This window comes from Gadus macrocephalus, chromosome 21, assembly GCF_031168955.1.
Source record: "Gadus macrocephalus chromosome 21, ASM3116895v1".
NCBI classification, from domain to species: Eukaryota; Metazoa; Chordata; class Actinopteri; order Gadiformes; family Gadidae; genus Gadus; species Gadus macrocephalus.
The window spans coordinates 6,745,073-6,768,182 of NC_082402.1; the positions used below are offsets into that span (position 1 = coordinate 6,745,073).

Sequence of the window (23,110 nt, forward strand, 5' to 3'; positions counted from 1 at the left end):
TGTAACAAAAAGGCTTTGAAATACAGTTATGACAGTTTAATGAACTCTGCACCGCTGTCCTTTCGATTGACAAACAAAACTGGTGAGGGACAGTGAACCCCACAAACCCAAACTAAATACATGAAGACCATTGGCAAATTTTGCTGATGTCAGCATCTCACTGGCTACTTGCAATGTACTGGATGATTTTCACTGATAGCAGTCTAACCTTTGCTGTCAACATGAACATGTTGTATGTATGCATGGTGAGCATAGTGTCCAACTTTCTAGTCAATAGTCCACAGTTCAGTTTATTGTTTGTCATTATAGCTTCTGTGACACTGCTTCAGTGATATTATCTCTTCATGAATGCCATTTATATTCATTAAATCAATGCATTATTCAAATAGGCCTATGTTGTTCTTATATAAAAACATCAATATATATATTCATATGCATGCATACATCATGCAAACATACATACATACATACATACATACATACATACATACATACATACATACATACATACATACATACATACATACATACATACATACATACATACATACATACATACATACATACATACATACATACATACATACATACATACATACATACACATTTATTTGAAAGAAGGTATTCCATTTTGCATTTGGCCTAGGTAAAATGTGTACATTTGCACATAAATTCCCATGTTTGTTTGTATTTAAAGTATTTAAGTGTTATTAGTTTGCCATATGCTTAGTGCAGCCTGTTTTGTAGTTTCAAACATTTCAAATACATCCACTGAAATAAACTTATAGAAATACGTATAGAAAGAGAAATCGTGCCTTTTTTAATTTACTTATTTTTTTTCACGATATTACATTTAAGGTGAAATGGTTGCCTCTGTATTCAAGTTATTATATAAGGAACTAGTTATTTTTTATGATTTTTTTGCAAAAAACTGCTAATATTTTTCATCGCAAGACATCATGTGACCCGGAGTAGCGAATACAGGAAATGTGTCGCTGCTGGAAGTCCTGAAGACAGGTAAAGCAAACGCAAACCTCCACTCAAACACTGCATTTCCACTGGATCGATAGATGTGTTCGTGACATTAACTATAGATTTACCTCAGTAATCAACTGAGCCTTTTTTTCGGTAGCTTGTTGTGTACGAGTGAAGAAAGATTCTGCGAGTTTTCTACACGATCGCGAAAGTTTCTAGTAGTGTATGCTGACAGTAGGCCTGTTTGCGTATGGGCGTGCTGTCATATCTCTAGCCATGAAACCAAAATAACATATTGCATTGATCTCAATATAAAAATTGCCTTGTCGCAGATGGATCCTGAGTTTTGAATGTGATTTCCGCATTATTCCGCCTAGGCGTCCCATCGGCTATCGTGTCATGGGGGGCGGGGGGGAATGTGATTGCATTCACAATTGAGGCTTGCCTTTCTAATCCAACCGAGTCACTGTGAAGAGTCATAACTTTATTTGTGTAAACCTGTCTGGATATGTGACAGGCTTGCGCTGTGGTCTCTGGCTGCTATATCCTCTGCTACGTCTTCTTGACTCAGAGCAACGCTTCACCTGTCAAGTTTATTTATTGATCGATTGGTCTGTTTTTTAATTTTCTGTTAATATTTCGTGTATGGAAATCTACCTAATCTATTGATTAACAGTGGGTCCCCATATTTTATTTATTTACAGAAAGTCAGTCATGTACAGCTAAATGTACTGAACAGGACATTGTGTCCGTTTTACTTACTGACTATATAGACAGAGTGACAAGGTATTGTGTGTGTTTGCTTGTCCTACAGATCTCCACCATGGCCTACCGTCCTGGGATCCCGTCAGAGCCCAGTGCTCTTGCTCAGAGCATCGGCACCAACATCCATAAGATCACCCTACTGAGTAATGGCCTTCTCTAACCCACACACAAATACACACTACACATGTTTTGTAACTGCAAGAGTTAATACATTGTGTCAATATTAAAATGAAACTCCTTGTCTGTGACGACAGCCTCAGAGCTCCAGAGGGTGGTGTCCCAGCTGGGGACAGAGCAGGACAACAGCAGACTACAGCAGATACTGTGAGTGCATCGCTTTGTTCAAGATTGCAATGAAAATCCCCCCCCCCCCCCCAAAAAAAGAATGACAGTTCAACAAAGCATGCACAGATTTATATTTATACATACGCACACACGCACACGCCCACACCAACCAATTCAGCAGGTGTGTGTTGGGTTGAAACAAAAATAGCATTGATGTGCCTGGGTTTGTTTCGATGCTGTTCACTTCCCCATTCTCTATTGCGTTTTATTTCATCCTAATATTCTGTATTTACTTTGAAATATTTCCCATTGCAGAAATGACATGCACGCATCTGGATGTGGTTTCATTGTGTGTGTGTGTATGTGTGTGCGCACACGCTTGTTTGTCAGTAGAGGCCAATTAGTTTTTGTTTTTTTAACAGATATGAACTCATATTACACCTCAAATGCTATGTTCATAATTTGTTGGGCCCCCAGGCAGCAGAAACGGAAGGAGGGCAACCTGTTAGCCAAGGAGACGGATCGATTGATGAAAGCATTCAGCGCACTTCCTGCCGGCACTGATCAGGTAGTTAAAGTGGTTCTCCTCAAATACCATGTTTCACTTAAAACCTGCCATTTAATGTCCCTTACGATGCTGGTGTTAAATGTCCAGTTAAGGATTAAACCCGATCCTGTGGTCTGAATTTGAAAGGCAACAATTGTATACGATTAGTAGACTGAGATCGTATTGCCCTTTTTAAAAAATACACTTCAGTGTTTTCGAATGTATTAAGTCTGAGTCTAGGCCCACTTTAGGATTCCTTGGTTGATTAAGTCCCCCTGTTTCAGGGTGAAATAGCTAGCTTTTAAACAGATGGTTGCCTGTGGATATGCGATATATGGCAATCGAAAAAGCTGTTCCCCTATAATTAAAACTATTTAGTAAACTTATTGCTGTTGATATATGCCAGCTGCAACAGCTTGGTCCACAACTCCACATTCAAACTTCAATGTTTTTCTTTTTATTCTTAACCCTAGCGACAAAGGAAACTCCAGAAAGAACGTCTGTTGAACGATTTCTCCAGCTCACTCAACCACTTCCAGAACACCCAGAGAGAAGCGGCGGACAAAGAGAGGGAGTTTGTGGAGAGGGTCCGAGCTAGCTCCAGGATTTCAGTGAGTAACCAGCATGCACCTGTCTACCGCTAGGACTAACTGTTCAGTTTATGTATTTATTTTAATTAACTATCAAGTTTTAGTGTTTTTTAGATTGTTTTTTTGTGTTCATTTTTAGTTTTTATGGGCTTTGGTGCCTTTTTACAGCCAGGGAAGATGGGTTAAAACAGAGAAGGCCTGATGTGGCCTTGGGCCGAAGCTTAAATTCCGACCTGTGGTCCAAAGTCACATATCATGCTCGGTGACCTTCAAGCATGGTCTTCCAGCTTTGTCGGCCTGCCGTCCTGCGTTTGGTAATGGTGACTTGTGTGAACAGTAGCTCCATGCTTGATACAGCCATTTTGTTTTCCCAAGATATGTTATCGACTTAATGGAACTGTACGAACATTAGTCCCTGTGATTTTTGTTCTCAACTGATACAAATAGCTTTGCATTTTCAAACATTGCAACTCAATATCCCTGAACATCTCATTTGTTTATCAAACTATTGAAATGAATGACTGCATCCTTGACTAACGTGTTGTTTGTTTCGTCCCTTGTGGGACACTGTTGTCCACTAACAACGGATTATTATTCCCATAACAACCTTTCCACGCTCCGATCCCACATAGGTAGAACCACAGGAGGACAGCTATGGAGTTGGACCTCTTCAGCAGAGGTCAGTTCACAATAACTGGTTCTTTACTAGCATTCCTTTAATACAACTTAGGTTTCCCGTTTGTTAGTACTATTTCAAATAAACTATAATTGTTGTGCTCCCTCCGTCTCTGCTTACTTTTGAGTTATCATTTTTGGTTAATTTCTTAATGTATTCTTCTCTTTTTAATCCCAGTGACTTCCAAACCCAGGCTCAGGAAGAGGCCATCACTGAAGATGACCTGAGGTTGATCCAGGAGCGAGAGACTGCCATCAGGGCGCTAGAGGTACTGCAGCCAGACAGCGTCTGCTAGAGGCTGTGGGTCGTTGTACCATAACCCAGAACACTTACCTTGAAACCCCAGGGTTAGGTTCAGGTTAAATTATTCGTACCCTTAGGTATATTCAGTAGGTTTGGGCATCCATCTTGACGCACCGTTTTGAAACAACACAGACCGTACAGAAACATAAACGTACTCGGGTTCCAAAACTTTCCTCAGTCCACTAGAAAAAAAAGTATTAATGTTATGATTCTCATTTCAAGTTTGTATTTGCATTGTATCCATCAGTTTGACTTTATAGATGTCACATCTATGAATGACCAATACACTGTAAACTGTAAATAGTAAAAACCTATTGATATTTTTCATCCCAGTCTGACATTGTGGATATCAATGACATCTTCAAAGATCTGGGGCTGATGGTCCATGAACAAGGAGATATGATAGGTGAGTGCACTACAGAACTTTGTACCTCCTGTGGATTATCTGTATGCGTATACCATGTCGTAATGTGTGCATGCTATGAACTAACCAGCCACCAGGGGCCACTAGCTGTTAGTTAAATCTGGAGATGCATAATGTATCTGGTCATTACTTTTTTTGGAGACTGCAGAATGTTTAGACAATGTGATGAGCCAATCTTAAAGAGAAAAATAATAATATTAAATTAAAAAAGCTAATACATTAATGTGTTGAAGTCCTTTTATATGATATGCGAGTTTCAGAAATGCTAAACTAATAGATTGTGCGTATGCAATAATTAATTCTGTTTTGTATTCTGATATTTAATAGGTTGGAATATAAGAAAACAATTAGCATATACTTACATGTAACTTTATCGAGAAGAAATAATAATTTGTTGCATTGGCGTGTGTAATTATGCATGCATGTACTCCTTCTTCAGACTAGCCTATAAAAGTGTGTGTGTGTGTGTGTGTGTGTGTGTGTGTGTGTGTGTGTGTGTGTGTGTGTGTGTGTGTGTGTGTGTGTGTGTGTGTGTGTGTGTGTGTGTGTGTGTGTGTGTGTGTGTGTGTGTTGCAGACAGCATAGAGGCCAATGTGGAGACGGCTGATCTCAGTGTCCAGAGTGCCACCCAACAGTTGGCCCGCGCTGCAGAATATCAGGTAAGTCATTCAATAAAGTACCAATTACAGCTGTATCAGACCTTCCCGGAGGACCCAGAACGGAGGCTATTTACTTGAGTTTAGGAAAAAGTCGTTTCAGGGAACTTAAACATTCATTCCTAGCAATTGCAGAGTACAGATGTATGTTTTCATTGTTTTAATGCTCTGAAATTCAGTCAAAAAAGCTATGTGAACACAATATATTATTATTTTTGTTATTACTATAGATAAACCGCCTTATAGAATAATTTACCCAAATAGATACCTTTTTTTAAGTGGGAGTCGATTTATGATCAAAACATTCTTCTGCTTTATTTAGATTGGGAGAGAGTTAACACAATGGTCAAACTAACCCAGCGGTGTTGTTATCTTTTTCTAGCGGAGCTCCCGGAAGAAGATTTGCATCCTGGTGATTGTGTTGGCCGTTGTAGCGGTCGTTATCGGACTGATCATTTGGGGCTCTCTGCGAAAATGAAGGCTTTCTTCATCTTCTTCTGCTGCTCCTTCACCATGGCTGTTTGAGCTGTCCTCATTGTGGGAGGAGTTACACGAGGATGGCCCGCCTCCTTCTTTCTCATTGGCCGAGGCTAAGAAGAGCTTAAGGTCGGAGTGGGGTTGATTATTTTTCGTTTGTAAAAAATCTGGAACAATTTTATTTATGTATCCAAAGTGGGGAATCTTTATTTTACATTTGATGTTTTATCTAACAATAATCCTGGTTGAACTCCCTCATTTCTTTTTTGTAGCAGAATCACAGTTTGTTATAACGTTGTGTTCCGTGAATTTAAGGTGGTATACCAGAATGAGAAGGTGTTGATTTGGATATGAATGCACTGATTTTAAACATTGTTGTTCTGTGTCTATATCTGTCTAGATTTTAGATTCGCTGCCTGGGAAAGATGATATGTAAATACATCAAGAGTCTTTCCGCCGGACATTTCATTTTTGTTTCTTTAGTTTAAGAATTTATGGGGGAAAAACTTTATTAAAACACAATGACAGTAACTTCTGGAAATTCTGTTGGAACACGTTTCTAGTTTTTAAAACTAGTCTGAGATGGGGCGAGTTCCTTGATTGCCATTATTGTATGCCGTGTGTGGGATTGAGTGGCATCTTTGCTATTCATTAGTGTGTAAACCCATGAAAATGACACTTATAATGCGCCCTTTAAATCTACAAAGGGAGTGGCTCTTCCAGGGGCCCGCCATGTTACATCACCATATTGCACCGCCATGTTTCTACAGTAGCCCAGAACGGACAAATGGCTCTAGAGAGGAAACATTTTAAATTTTTTATCATGATCTCTATCTTCCTTGTAAACGATAACCTAAAGTTGACGTGATTTTTATGTACTTAGTGCCACCTCACAGGCCAGTACAGGCCACCATAGCTTCTCCAACACGGAGGGGGATATTCAGTTTGGTGTAATCTGCATTCTCACCACTAGATGTCTCTTTATCATACAGGCTGCACCTTAAGTCAAAATGGAATTATTTAGATTTGTACAAATACAGTAAACTGAATACTCAAGCTTATAAACAAATGAGATAGTTAAAGCGACATGGTTTCATGTAACAATCATTCTGATGTATGTGCCTTTACCCCTATACTATTAAAAACCTGCATGTGCCAAATTACCGCTTTTTCTCGAGTGTGTTTGTAGAGAGCAACATCGGGAGAGGCCTGATTTGGCTGTATTGTTTACAGCAATACAATTTAGTTTATTTTCAGCCTTTCATCCAGCCATTTGATTATTAAAGAACTATGTTATAGGCACACAATATACTTTTCAGCTATACAGATTCAAAGGTTCATGTTATATCTGCCGCAAGGGGTCTCAATCAAATCAATAGTAAAAGACGTAGTTTGATGAAGCCTGATTAAATATGGGATCATGGGAGTTAACTTCACCAGTGAAAATCGATCAGAATTGACTGGGCCAACAACCATTAATATGATGGCACAGGAGAAACGTTGATATGATGGCCCAGAGCAAATATTCCCTGGGAATAACTATTATCAACTTGAATTTTCAAGCAATTTGAAAATTTAAAAATAGATATTTAGTTTGAGTGATCTGATATGCAGAAAAAAAAGAGCAAAGGTTAAGAATAATAATAGCTGACCACAGCTTGCAGCGCTCAACAAAATATGGCTAGCTACATAGGTAATTGTTTATTTAAGCCCAATTCCAAATCGATTGGAAAATTAATATTTTTACAGTAACTTAACTTTTAACAAATGAAAAGCTTGCTAATTTTAAGAATAACCCACGTGACTAAAATATGACCGCGCTGTGTGTCCCTCTGTGATGTGAGATCAGTGGGACGAAGCAGCTGGGTCTGGATTGACGTCATTAGTGAGTGTGTGTGTGTGTGGGGGGGGGGGGTTTGGTTGCAATAACTTTACCGCGAGCCTGACCCGCCCAAAAATAAGAGAAGGGTCCAGCTGCAGGCTTGGGCGTTTCCGTCATGACACAAGAACGCCCTTTAGGCGTTCCTGGTAGCGTTTCATCGACCAATCACGAGGTGTTTCGAAAGGCATACTGTGAAGCACAGTCGCAAGGCATACTATGCTTTCCTTCCTTAATGGCAATTTTACCTCTCTCATTAGATTTAGCAATCATGGAGCCCCCACTTGGCTAACGTTAGTTCTATGCTACCCGTACTTGAAACTGCTGTTTGAGAAAATCTAACTAGCGTATGTTTCGGATGTTGACAGCCGTGCGAAGAAGAAGGGGTTCGGTGTTGACGGTGAAAGTTAGGCCGGTTTATAGCAGAGTTTCCGTTTTCGGTTATTACCGGTCAATGACAAGAAAAAAATGAGGAGGACCGACAATTCTAAATGTCCCAGGTCAGAATGAACAGTGGCGACTGGTCATTAGGGGCAAGTCAATACTCTCACAAGAAAAAAAGAAAACAAAATGAAAAGGAAAAAAAAGGAAATATATAAAAAATAGAATATATATATTTTTTTATATATATTTATATATTTTTTAAATAATCTCCCCAGAAAGTACTATGAAATAATAAGTTTGGCGCTTTGATTTAATTTTAAGTCGACCCTGGCTTGCTTCTTCCGGCTGAGTTCGTCTGGAGGTGCAAGAGTGTGTGTGTGTGCGTGTGCGCGTGTGTGCGTGCGTGTTTCTATTCTATTCTATTCTATACAGTGTTACCCTTTAGGTTTCATTTGATAAAAACGACAGTGTTAGCCCTTATGTTTTTTTCCCATGATGACTGATGAAAAACAACCCTTATATTTTAGGACACCTTTTTTCTTTTTTTCAAAATATATATTTTTTCATGACGACCAATAAAATACAACTGTGTTACCCCTTATATTTTATTTGACAAAGACAACAGTGTTACCCCTTATGTTTTTTTCATCACTACCAATAAAAAACAACAGTGTTACCCCTTATGTTTTTTTTCATGACAACCAATAAAAAACAACAGTGTTACCCCTTATGTTTTTTACCACGACGACCAATAAAAAAACAACAGTGTTATCCCTTATGTTTTTTTTCATGACGACCAATAAAAAACAACAGTGTTGCCCCTTGTGTTTTTTTTTCATGACGACCAATAAAAAACAACAGTGTTGCACCTTATGGGTTTTTTCATGATGACCAAAGAAAAACGACAGTGTCACCCCTCATGTTTCATTTCATAAAAACGACAGTGTTACCCCCTATGTACTAATTGATAAATATCGACAGTGTTACCCCTTATGGTTTTTTTCATGACGACCAAAGAAAAACGACAGTGTCACCCCTCATGTTTCATTTGATAAAAACGACAGTGTCTACGTTATTGCCGGGATCCGAACCTGAGCTGTTTGGAGTGTTAACCTCCGAACTTATCAATGCACCATCGAGACACCGAATAAAGTCATCACAATGGTTATATTTGACTTTAGAATTCGCCTGAAATAGAAATAAGAGTCTTCCAACAGAGGACATCAACCGGACTTCAACCGGTTGATGTCCGGTTGAAGTCCGGACATCAACCCCCTGTAGTGTTACTCCTACAGGGGGTTAGCTCACAGCTCTCTCCACTTCCCACTGAGATTTGTAATTTGATAATGTCTGAGGTTATATATGACAGTGTTACCCCTTATGTTTTTCTTCATGACGACCAATAAAAAACAACAGTGTTACCCCTTATGTTATTTTTCATGACGACCAATAAAAAACAACACTGTTACCCCTTATGTTTTTGTTAATTTAGACCAATAAAAAACAACAGTGTCACCCCTCATGTTTCATTTGATAAAAACGACAGTGTTACCCCCTATGTTTTATTTGATGAATATCGACAGTGTTACCCCTTATGTTCATTTCATGACGGCCGATAACAAACGACAGTTACCCCTCATGTTTTTTCCATGTTGACCAATAAATAACAACAGTGTTGACTTTTTTGCGGCGATCCGATCCTGAGCTGTTTAGACTGTTACCCTCCAAACTTATCAATGCACCATCAAGACACCGAATGAAGTCATCACAATGGTTATACTTGACTTTAGAATTCGCCTGAAATAGAAATAAGAGCCTTCCAACAGAGGACATCAACCGGACTTGAACCCCGGTCTCCAGGGGGTAAGCTCACAGCTCTCACCACTTCCCACTGAGATTTGTAAAGTGATAATGTCTGAGGTTATACATGACAGTGTTACCCCTTATGTTTTTCTTCATGACGACCAATAAAAAAACAACCGTTTTTTTTCATTTTTTTTTCATTATGTTTTTTTTTCATGACGACCAATAACATACAACAGTGTTACCCCTTATGTTTTTTTTCATGACGACCAATAAAAAACAACAGTGTTACCCCTTATGTTATTTTTCATGACGACAAATAAAAAAACAACAGTGTTACCCCTTATGTTTTTTTTCTTGACGACCAATAAAAAACTACAGTGTTACCCCTTATGTTTTTATTCATGACGACCAATAAAAAACAACATTGTTACCCCTTATGTTTTTTTTCATTACGACCAATAAAAAACAACAGTGTTGCCCCTTATGTTTTGTTACATGACGACCATTAAAAAACAACAGTGTTACCACTTATGTTATTTTTCATGACGACCAATAAAAAAACAACAGTATTACCCCTTATGTTTTTATTCATGACGACCAATAAAAAACAACAGTGTTACCCCTTTTATTTTTTTCATTACGACCAATAAAAACCAACAGTGTTACCCCTTATGTTTTTTTACATGACGACCAATAAAAAACAACAGTGTTACCCCTTATGTTATTTTTCATGACGACCAATAAAAAAACAACAGTGTTACCCCGTATGTTTTTTTTCATGACGACCAATAAAAAACAACAGTGTTACCCCTTATGTTTTTTTTCATGACGACCAATAAAAAACAACAGTGTTACCCCTTATGTTTTTATTCATGACGACCAATAAAAAACAACAGTGTTACCCCTTATGTTCCAAGGATGAACGACACTTTGGTGTGAAGTATAAGCCATTTCAGGCATTTATTAACAATCAACTTATTTCAAAGAAGGAAGGAGACGCGGTCTCTAGGGCCTCCGTGGGCCTCCAGGCTCTCTCTCACCAGAGCGCCACCTTCTTCCTTGCTCTCCCGTGCCGTGCTATCCAAATGTCAGTCCTTTTATAGCGCCTCCTCAGCTTTCGGCCAGGTGTCCCCCAATCACCCTGATTGGGGTGCCGAAAGGGCTGCTCTCGGCCGCCATCTGCTGGGTGACGGCGGTACACGCCGTCCAGGACCAACCCTCTGGCAGGTCCGTGCCGAGGCTTACGGGGCGGGATGCCACATCATGACGACCAATAAAAAACAACAGTGTATGTGTATGTTTTTTTTCTTGACGACCAATAAAAAACTACAGTGTTACCCCTTATGTTTTTTTTCAGGACGACCAACAAAAAACGACAGTGTTACCCTTTATGTTTTTCTTCATGACGACCAATAAAAAACATCAGTGTTGCCCCTTATGTTTTTTTTCATGACGACCAATAAAAAACGACAGTGTTACCCTTTATGTTTTTTTTCATGATGACCAAAGAAAGACGACAGTGTCACCCCTTATGTTTCATTTGGTAAAAATGACAGTGTTACCCCCTATGTTTTATTCAATACATTTTGACAGTGTTACCCCTTATGGGTTTTTCATGACGACAGATAAAGAACGACAGTGTTACCCTTTACGAATCTTTTGATAAAAACGACAATGTTACCCCTTATGTTTTTTTCCCATGATTACTGATGAAAAACAACAGTGTTACCCCTTATGTTTTATTTGACAAGGACACTTTTTTTTTTTTTCAAATATGTTTTTTTTTCATGACGACCAATAAAATACGACAGTGTTACCCCTTATATTCTATTTGACAAAGACAACAGTGTTACCCCTTATGTTTTTTTTCATGACGACCAATAAAAAACAACAGTGTTACCCCTTATGTTTTTATTCATGACGACCAATAAAAAACATCAGTGTTGCCCCTTATGTTTTTTTTCATGACGACCAATAAAAAACGACAGTGTTACCCCTTATGTTTTTTTTCATGATGACCAAAGAAAGACGACAGTGTCACCCCTCATGTTTCATTTGGTAAAAATGACAGTGTTACCCCCTATGTTTTATTCAATACATTTTGACAGTGTTACCCCTTATGGGTTTTTCATGACGACAGATAAAGAACGACAGTGTTACCCTTTACAAATCTTTTGATAAAAACGACAATGTTACCCCTTATGTTTTTTTCCCATGATTACTGATGAAAAACAACAGTGTTACCCCTTATGTTTTATTTGACAAGGACAACAGTGTTACCCCTTATGTTTTTTTTCATGACGACCAATAAAAAACAACAGTGTTACCCCTTATGTTATTTTTCATGACGACAAATAAAAAAACAACAGTGTTACCCCCTATGTTTTTTTTCATGACTACCAATAAAAAACAACAGTGTTACCCCTTGTGTTTTTTTTCATGACGAGCATTAAAAAACAACTGTGTTACCCCTTATGTTTTTTTTCATGACGACCAATGAAATACAACAGTGTTACTCCTTATGTTGTTTTTCATGACGACCAATAAAATACGATAGTGTTACCCCTAATATTCTATTTGACAAAGACAACAGTGTTACCCCTTATGTTTTTTTTCATGACGACCAATAAAAAACAACAGTGTTACCCCTTATGTTATTTTTCATGACGACAAATAAAAAAACAACAGTGTTACCCCTTATGTTTTTTTTCATGACTACCAATAAAAAACAACAGTGTTACCCCTTATGTTATTTTTCATGACGACAAATAAAAAAACAACAGTGTTACCCCTTTTGTTTTTTTTCATGACTACCAATAAAAAACAACAGTGTTGCCCCTTGTGTTTTTTTTCATGACGACCAATAAAAAACAACAGTGTATGTGTATGTTTTTTTTCTTGACGACCAATAAAAAACTACAGTGTTACCCCTTATGTTTTTTTTCAGGACGACCAACAAAAAACGACAGTGTTACCCCTTATGTTTTTCTTCATGACGACCAATAAAAAACATCAGTGTTGCCCCTTATGTTTTTTTTCATGACTACCAAACAACAGTGTATGTGTATGTTTTTTTTCTTGACGACCAATAAAAAACTACAGTGTTACCCCTTATGTTTTTTTTCAGGACGACCAACAAAAAACGACAGTGTTGCCCCTTATGTTTTTTTTCATGACTACCAATAAAAAACAACAGTGTTACCCCTTATGTTTTTTTTCATGACGACCAATAAAAAACAACAGTGTTACCCCTTATGTTTTTCTTCATGACGACCAATAAAAAACATCAGTGTTGCCCCTTATGTTTTTTTTTATGACGACCAATAAAAAACGACAGTGTTACCCCTTATGTTTTTTTTCATGATGACCAAAGAAAGACGACAGTGTCACCCCTCATGTTTCATTTGGTAAAAATGACAGTGTTACCCCTTATTGGTTTTTCATGTCAACAGAAAAAGAACGACAGTGTTACCCTTTACGAATCTTTTGATAAAAACGACAATGTTATCAAAAGATAACATTATGTTTTTTTCCCATGATTACTGATGAAAAACAACAGTGTTACCCCTTATGTTTTATTTGACAAGGACACATTTTTTTTTTTTCAAATATGTTTTTTTTCATGACGACCAATAAAATACGACAGTGTTACCCCTTATATTCTATTTGACAAAGACAACAGTGTTACCCCTTATGTTTTTTTTCATGACGACCAATAAAAAACAACAGTGTTACCCCTTATGTTTTTTTTCATTACGACCAATTAAAAACAACAGTGTTACCCCTTATGTTTTTTTACATGACGACCATTAAAAAACAACAGTGTTACCCCTTATGTTATTTTTCATGACGACCAATAAAAAAACAACAGTGTTACCCCTTATGTTTTTTTTCATGACGACCAATAAAAAACAACAGTGTTACCCCTTATGTTTTTATTCATGACGACCAATAAAAAACAACAGTGTTACCCCTTATGTTTTTTTGCATGACGACCAATAAAAAACAACAGTGTTACCCCTTATGTTATTTTTCATGACGACCAATAAAAAACAACAGTGTTACCCCTTATGTTTTTTTTCATGACGACCAATAAAAAACGACACTGTTAACCCTTATGTTTTTGTTCATTTAGACCAATAAAAAACAACAGTGTCACCCCTCATGTTTCATTTGATAAAAACGACAGTGTTACCCCCTATGTTTTATTCGATACATTTCGACAGTGTTACCCCTTATGGGTTTTTCATGACGACAGATAAAGAACGACAGTGTTACCCTTTACGTATCTTTTGATAAAAACTACAGCGTTACCCCTTATGTTTTTTTTCATGACGACCAATAAAAAACGACATTGTTACCCCTTATGTTTTTTTTCATGACGACCAATAAAAAACATCAGTGTTACCCCTTATGTTTTTTTCCCATGATGACTGATGAAAAACAACAGTGTTACCCCTTATATTTTATTTGACAAGGAAATTTTTATTTTTTTTCAAATATGTTTTTATTCATGACGACCAATAAAAAACAACAGTGTTACCCCTTAATTTTTTTTTTATTATGACCAATAAAAAACAACACTGTTACCCCTTATGTTTTTTTACATGACGACCATTAAAAAACAACAGTGTTACCCCTTATGGTTTGTTTCATGACGACCAAAGAAAAAGGACAGTGTCAACCCTTATGTTTCATTTGATAAAAACGACAGTGTTACCCCTCATGTTTCATTTGATAAAAACGATCCCTTGTGTTTTTTTTCATGACGACCGAAGAAAAACGACAGTGTTACCCCCTATGTTTAATTTGATAAATATCGACAGTGTTACCCCTTATGTTTATTTCATGACGGCCAATAGAAAACGTCTGTGTTACCCCTTATGTTATTTTCCCATGATGACTGATGAAAAACAACAGTTTTACCCCTTATACTTTTTTTTCATGGCTACCAATAAAAAACGACAGTGTTACCCCTTATGTTTTTTTTCATGACGACCAAAGAAAAACGACAGTGTCACCCCTCATGTTTCATTTGGTAACGAGTGTTACCCCGTATGTTTTATTCGATACATTTCGACAGTGTTACCCCTTGTGGGTTTTGACGACAGATAAAAAACGACAGTGTTACCCTTTACGTTTCATTTGTTAAAAACGAAAGTGTTGCCCCCTATGTTATTTTCCCATGATGACTGATGAAAAACAACAGTGTTACCCCTTTTTTTTTTTTTCATGACGACCAATAAAAAACGACAGTGTTACCCCTTATGTTTTTTTTCATGACGACCAAAGAAAGACGACAGTGTCACCCCTCATGTTTCATTTGGTAAAAATGACAGTGTTACCCCCTATGTTTTATTCGATACATTTCGACAGTGTTACCCCTTATGGGTTTTTCATGACGACAGATAAAGAACGACAGTGTCACCCCTCATGTTTCATTTCATAAAAACGACAGTGTTACCCCCTATGTACTAATTTATAAATATCGACAGTGTCACCCCTCATGTTTCATTTGGTAAAAATGACAGTGTTACCCCCTATGTTTTATTCGATACATTTCAACAGTGTTACCCCTTATGGGTTTTTCATGACGACAGATAAAGAACGACAGTGTCACCCCTCATGTTTCATTTCATAAAAACGACAGTGTTACCCCCTATGTACTAATTTATAAATATCGACAGTGTTACCCTTTATGTTTTTTTTCATGACGACCAATAAAAAATGACACCAACCCCACCAACATGTTTGATCGCCAGCCGCCACTGAGAATGACCAATGGAAATAATTCTCTGCACAATATGAATTGTGTTTAAATATGCTACAGTGGTCATTTGTTTAGCCAATTCATGTTAAACAATGAGGGTTTTTATTGTCGGGTCAGGCCTTTGATCGAGCGTGTGTGTTTTTTTTGTTTTTGTTGGCCTAATTTGTTGGCCTAATTTGAGGAGAAATCTATGCCATAAACAGACATTTTATAGGCTTTTATTACACGGGTCTTCTCAATGCCGTGGAACGCTCCGTTCCCTTGCATGGGTAGTTGTCTGGTAAGATTTGAAAAGCTTTGGAAGTTTATTTACAACACTATTTACATGGTTTCGGATTAGTACACTTTGACATTTTAATACAGTTCAGCGAGAAAGGCGACGAAGAATAAGAAGGGGGCGTTCCAGTCTGCGTAAACGGGAACCCCCACCACACGAGAACGCCCATTTGCGTCTGCAGTGGGATGATATTGAAAAATAAAGGCTTTCCTTTCAGACAAGAAAAGCTCATGAGGGAAGACTGCGTCTCCCACCTACGTCACCCAGCTCCTTCAAGGGAGCGAGACTGAGGTGCTACGTCAGTGTGTGGTGGATGGGGGGGGGGGGGGGGGGGGGGGGGGGGGGGAGAACTGAAAGTAACATGTCAGCGTTACCATTCAGATGGGAATGTGAGGAGAGCGTTTGCGGAGGAAAGAGGAGTACTTCCACAGGCTGCTGAGGTGACGGGTGGGGGCGGGGCGGTGGGGTTGGGGATGATGGATGGGAGGCAGTTATGCTGATAAAAATAGGCCCCATGTAGGTAGATCTGCGTAGAGCAGCCGTGGTGACTCAGTGGGGAGAAATATGTGACTGTCTATAGCGACACAAGCAACAGCGGTGACAGCCAATGAACTGTGGTGGAGGGGGATACATCATTGACTCCAACTTCTTCTTTGAAAAGTGAGGTAGTTGTTCTGGTCACTTGGAACCGGATGTGGGGGCGATATGGAGCGATGCGTCGTGCATGCAGGCTGTGGTTATACAACACCACAGGGGACAGAGGTTTATAGAACTTTAATGATGTGTCGTGGCTTAATTAAGGTCAAACACTATCAGGAAAATAAATTGGTCCAATTAAATAAATGGCACATAGGGATTCATCGGAATACAAATCAGCCCTTGGACCAAACTGAATTAATTCAAAACCATGCAAGCTGCCGTCATTAGATTCCATGCTATGGACTAGAACTGCAGGAGAAGGCATGTCTTCCTGTTAAGAGTACAGTGCATGTGATCCAGTTTCTGAACATATGACCTCACATGCCTGATGCTTCCTAGTAATCAGGGCATACACACACCCCTTCATGAGTACACAAAGACAGGGTTGGTGGAAAAACTTGTTTCTCTAGCCAGTGCATGGCATGCCACTGTTGGGGCATTAGTGATCAAGCAACTCTTTAATTTGTAACTCGTGTATTGATCTGGAAAGCCCTAGGGCCTATAAAAGGGTCAACATCAACCGTTGATGTAGTCAGGTACAGATGTGACCAGCAGAGGGCGGTGCTGCCCCGTCAGGCCGCACTGAAGGCCAACGTTTTAACAGGCCAGTCTGTAAGAATGCACATCACTGCAGACATTAATGCCTATCAAACACTCTAACTAAAAATCGAACACCAACCAAACCATTTAATTTACCATCAATATAACCATCTACCTAACGTCCTAACTATTTTCATATCTGCCTACCTACTTACCCACCAATCTTCTTCCTAGCCTCTTGCGTTATAGCCTACTTACATAACATCTTACCAACTAACGTCTAACCCACCCTGCTGTTCCTGCCTGATGACTAATCTACTTACCTAATCTCCTTACAACCTACCTATCCAACTCCTTGCCACCTACATACCTACCTACCTACATACCTAACTTCCTTACCACCTACCTCCCTACTTACCTAATCTCCTTACTACCTACTTATCTACCAACCTGCCTACTTATCTACCTACCTGCCTACTTGTCTATTTATCCTACCTACCTACCTACCTACCTACCTACCTACCTACCTACCTACCTACCTACCTACCTACCTACCTACCTACCTACCTACCTACCTACCTACCTACCAACCTACCTACCTACCTACCTACCTACCTACCTACCTACCTACCTACCTACCTACCTACCTACCTACCTACCTACCTAACTAACCTCCTTACCATCACCTACCAATGTTGTCACCTTCCAATATTTGCTCCTACCTTCCTACCTCCCCTCCTCCCCTCCTCCCTACCTACCTGGTCCTCTACCTCCCTACCTATCTAACCCTCTTGCTTCCTCTGGTCCCTGCCCGATGCTGAGACCAGTGGGGAATGAAAGGTTTCTGCTGTGCATTGTGGAACAGCAACAGTGAGCAAGCCTTCATAAAAAAACTGTCATAATTATCCACAGCTGTCAAAATAGTAAAACTAGCACTCAGAGAAATCTCTTTCCAGCCACACAGGCCACGATAACTTCCTAGCACAACACTCTGAGATCAGCTGTGTTTTCTCCTTCACAGGCAGGGTTCAATCCAACAGCGAGTCGAGGATTTCATGCCCTTACCGGTGCAGATTTTAGAAAAATCCAAGCGTTTCCTCCTTGTTAGGGAGCTGTATATCCAGCCGTGTAGGGATCGAATCCGCGACCACAAAGGGGCTTCGTTTAAAAGGCAACCGGAGACCCAGGTTACCTTGAAACCTGTAATCCCCTAGCCGGGGACCGGGGCTTCTCAAGGGCCTCAAAGGAGGGGGGAGGAGGGAGAGGGATAGAGAGGAATCAAGTGAGAAAGACGGGGGGGAGAGGGGAAGGAAGAGAGAGAGTGAGAGGGAAGATGTCTAAAGCTGCAGCCCAAGAATGTAAACTTTACTTTGGGTTTGAGCTCCAAGGCCCTGTGTGAGGAATGCAACGTGTTTGCTGTCAAACTGTGCTCTCTGCGGTGGCCCACCTTTTGAAGAAAAAAAAGAATATTATAAAGTAATGAATAAAGATGAGGAACAGCTGCCACTGGCAAGACATTCATACACACACACACACGCAGATACCCAGGTGCACGCACACACTCACACACACACACACACACACACACACACACACACACACACACACACACACACACACACACACACACACACACACACACACACACACACACATGCTGGCACTGTCACAAAAACAGGCAACTGACTTATTTATTTAATTTTTTTTTTAACTTTTGGTAAATATTGATGTTTTGCTCAAGAGGAAGTAGATCTCGCCATGTGTCCGGGACGTTCACCACCGCACTCGCGGTGCGGTTTTTCAAAGTCAGAGTCCTGAGTGCTGCTTGCTCAAGAGAGCTTCAATGCACCTGTAACCGTCTGGTATATCGCCCCTCGAAGGTGAGGGGCAGGAGGCGAAGAAAAAAAAGGAGGAATAAATAAAATGGATGATTTGAAACGAAAACAGCTTTGGGTGGTGTGTTTCAATTCATCATTTTAATAAGACGTGCAAGGTTGATTATATGCTGTTAGAGTTTGACTGATCGCTATACACCTTCCTTCCCTCCTTCCTCGGGTTCTTAAATAGATGCCAGGAAACACAAAAAAGGGGCATTGTCAGCTCGGGCCCTCCGGTACAGTGCTAGAACATTCTAGCTCTGTTGGCTTGCCAATTGTCCTGACGTGGCACACTTTCTCACTTCCCATAGGTTTCTGCACCTCATGTTTATCAACAGGCGGGAACGCGGCACAGACTTTTCCAGACCAAGGTTGAGTTTTGGCTGTGAGGTGGATTTTTGTGGGTGGCCATTTTTCATATATGCATCCATGATTTTTTTCTGCTTCCCCTAAATACCTGTGGTCCCCACTAGTGCTCCTATATACCGGCCGAGGGCCTGTCCCACGTTGCCTTGATATATACACTCACACAAGCCCTGATTCCGGTATTTTGTGTATACAGTCTAACTTCTACCCAGTTCAACATGATTAAATGAGCCATTGACTGGACCTCCCTCTTCCTTTTGATTCCCTCCTGTTTTGCGTTACATAAACATGATCAGAACCAAAATGGCACCACACACAAGACCCCCCCCCCCCCCCCCATCCGCCATCCGCCATTTTGGCTCTATTTCTTAAAAACACAAGCACATCATCTGCATTCATGAGTGAGGGAAGAGCTGTTTGTGTGAATGAGGTGTGACCAGGAGTGAAACCATGCGTGGAGACAACATGGCCACCAACCACCTCCTCGTTGGCGGGAACAGAGGATGGCGGGCAGAGGGAAAGTGAAGGGAGAGAGAGTGAAGGGAGGGATGAAGGGAGAGAGAGAGTGAAGGGAGGGATGAAGGGAGAGAGAGAGTGAAGGGAGGGATGAAGGGAGAGAGAGTGAAGGGAGGGATGAAGGGAGAGAGAGTGAAGGGAGGGATGAAGGGAGAGAGAGAGTGAAGGGAGGGATGAAGGGAGAGGGAGGATTTGTTTCTCTCTCAGGTGGTCAAGTTCCTGTTGCTGGATGTGGTCTCTGGGCCGACCACACACACACACACACACACACACACACACACACACACACACACACACACAGACACACACACACACACACACACACACACACACACACACACACACACACACACACACACACACACACACACACACACAAACACACACACACACACACACACACACACATACACACAACCACACAACCACACACTGATATGGCCTTGCCGCCCACTTCCCAGAGCTTGTTTTTGAAATGTAGCGGTGGATATTTGTTGGGTTAAACCGCGGTGGAAGCCGAGGAATTAGGCCCTGGATCCGCATATTGATATGCATTTGTCTCTGACCTTCCCAGACGATTTGGGTAATAAATCTTGGGTTTTACGCACACTGAAACCAGAGGAATTTGGCTGGGGGCCTTGTCGAGACATACTGTAGCACACAGCGCACTCAGGAAGGCAATGCTATGTGGGGAAAGAGGGGGAAAAAAACAACACATGCCAGTCACTACGGCCCTCTGCCCAGCTCGTGGATTCCCATACGTTTCTTTTAATACATGAACCGCAGCCAAGGTGAGAACACCCCATCCAGGCTCCGTGTTTTGATTGGCTCGTCGGGAAGCTAGCTATGTCCGTTCTAAATTCTAATACTTACCCCGGCTGTCAGCGCACTGCAATACGATGATAACCGATGGCCTCACGCAAGCAAATAAAAACAGCAACGCCGTGTTGCGGCGGTGAGTCCATGGAAATAACATGAAACATTGAAAAATGGAAACTATTGCTCAAGATGGAGAATGTATAGAAATGTTTGCGTAATTTCCTCCTCGGTCGCTCTTAATCGTTCAGTTCCCCCCCTGACTTATAAACCATATAGACCGCCTCGTTTGGGTTGGAATGACCTCACAGGAACATTTGTCAGCCACATATCCGAAGAAATTAAAATCAGTTCTTCGGATTTAGGTCATGGGTAAGGAAGGCCGCAAGAGCCCCTTTGGACATGGTTTTGAAATGACCTGTTATTCATTGTTTAGAAAAATAACACAAAACTCGAGAATGTTGAAAGCAGTCATTAAATAGTGCCGGGAAAACCGAACTTTGAGCTGCTCCCTTCGAGAGGAATAAGTACTGTGTTTGCTATGCTTGTGTTTTTTTCCCACACGGCCTTGTGGCATTTGTGAGCGGTTGGAACCCAAGGGCGACTGTTTGCAGATCGGCTTCCTGGGTGAGTTATATCTTTACATGCAGGGCGGTGAAAAGGGGCTTTGACGTCAGAAGGAGAGACAAAGCTAACAGAATAAGAGGTGTGAAAGTGCATTTGTGTGTGTGCCTTCTGTCTGAGTGAGCTGCAGGTGGGAGTGTCAGGGTCAAAGGTCAGAGGTCAGGTAGGGAAAGAGGGGGGGGGGAGGTGGAGGTTGTCAGGCTAGGTAGCGATGGTGGTGGTGGAGGAGGAGGGTCAGAAAGCTTTTTAGCAAAGATCTCTAGCTGCAAACAAACACCTTTTACGCACGGCGGCCTCTCGAAGAAGGGGAGAGAGAGAGAGAGAGAGAGAGATTTAAATAGCTTAATGAAGGTAGAGATGAAGAAGAACATAACTGGGCAGTTGAGGATAGAAATATACAAATGTAGGAACAATGAATAAAACAATGAAGAGTAAACACTGAATGATGATGAGAGTCAAAACGAGAAAATAGAGAGACAGAGAGTCGCTGGTTCGTTCACAGGCTTGTGATACATGCGTGTCAACAGCGGGGTGATTCTCACACTTCTAGTTTCCATACTGTTCCCTGTCATGTAAACTCACCTTGCACCTGGCTAAGGCCAGTGGGTCAAACAGTATCACAGAGTAGTTGGGGGTATGAACCAAGACACGCCTTTCGTAATTCCTCCCTAGAGATCATCGGTGCAAAAATACTGAACAGGAAAATAAAATTCAAATATCTAAGGGCAGTCATTTGGAAATCAAATAGAACATTCGGGTCTGGTACCATCTAATCCTGCTCATTTTCCATGCATTATTTAGCCCAATTACATTTTAAATCGGTGGAAAATTTGTAATAATAATTGTGCCAACTAAATTCCCAATCATTTATCAACCACAACCACAGCTACGTAGCTACCAAGAGTAACTGTTATCATCATCATCCTCATTATTTAAGCATGATCTTCATCCTCATCTTCATCATCGCTCCTTTTCTTGGAGCCCACTTGAAAGAGCGGCCAATGAGTTCCAACACAGCTCTGATCTGACCATGTGTATTTTCATTTGAGGAAAAGAGCCGTTTAAGTACGTCCGATTTATTTGTGTTTCATCTCTGAGTGTGCACCTGGTTGACTCCACAGCAAGTAAACACAGCTAGTTCAATCAATTCTGATCAACACTAACAGAATCCAGCTGACTCCATGACACGCGTCTCTATACCGCTCACTGGGAAAAGGGGCAGCTCTGCACGCCTATGCGAATCCGCAAAACCACATCAGAAAACTCTTCTTTTTATAAATCCCTGTATAGATTAGTGTTTTTTCTATTTCGACCGTAACTCCATCGAGCTGATGTTTGCTGCACACACACAGGGTGTGTTTGATCTGCTCCCCCAAACGCGTGCACAGGTACGTGCATTCAGAGTCGCGGGTCGCCCGGTACAACCACTCATCTGTTGGCCACGGAGAGGGCCTTGGGCAGGCCGTTTTCAGAGGTTTATAGGGGCCTGACTCAAGGCTATTGGGTGGAGGCTGCAGAACCGAGGAGCATGTTGCACTGGGGTCTAATAAATCACGGGTTTCCGTTGCTGTAGCCAAACCAGCATTTGGGGACAAATTGGTTACAAAACGATAAATCCAAGACTTTTCTGACCGAGGTCGAATTTGGGACCTTTGATGAATTTGTGGTCGACTTGAATCCGATACATGCTGATTAACCCAGGCTGTTGAATAAGAAGCTCTGCTCCCATGGAGCAGCATTTCAGCTGAGTAACAAGAGGAGTCATGGCAAGTCTTAGATAAATATGATGGAAGCCTAAGATACAGTAATTATAAATTCTAAATGAATACTGTGATAAAGTAATAGTTTTGAGGACAAT

The 23,110-nt window shown here is 40.5% G+C and overlaps 1 protein-coding gene across 1 annotated transcript; it reads left to right on the top strand.

Annotated features, from left to right (window-relative positions):
* The first annotated feature begins 905 nt into the window (after window positions 1-905).
* On the top strand, window positions 906-6,861 carry stx7l (syntaxin 7-like). Its single transcript, XM_060041276.1, has 10 exons — window positions 906-1,017; window positions 1,790-1,883; window positions 1,995-2,064; window positions 2,503-2,593; window positions 3,046-3,183; window positions 3,795-3,841; window positions 4,016-4,106; window positions 4,475-4,547; window positions 5,142-5,224; window positions 5,604-6,861. Exons 2-10 carry the CDS (start codon window positions 1,799-1,801, stop codon window positions 5,697-5,699), a joined length of 774 nt encoding a protein of 257 aa, XP_059897259.1. The 5' UTR covers window positions 906-1,017; window positions 1,790-1,798; the 3' UTR covers window positions 5,700-6,861.
* Window positions 6,862-23,110: the final 16,249 nt, after the last annotated feature.

What these genes read in the sequence shown, in the direction of transcription:
- stx7l (XM_060041276.1), top strand. Translation starts at nt 1,799, where the DNA reads ATGGCCTACCGTCCTGGGATCCCGTCAGAGCCCAGTGCTCTTGCTCAG. An exon ending in GAGCTAGCTCCAGGATTTCA is followed by an intron (nt 3,184 to 3,794) that starts GTGAGTAACCAG and finishes GATCCCACATAG; the next exon opens with GTAGAACCACAGGAGGACAG. An exon ending in GTTGGACCTCTTCAGCAGAG is followed by an intron (nt 3,842 to 4,015) that starts GTCAGTTCACAA and finishes TTTTAATCCCAG; the next exon opens with TGACTTCCAAACCCAGGCTC.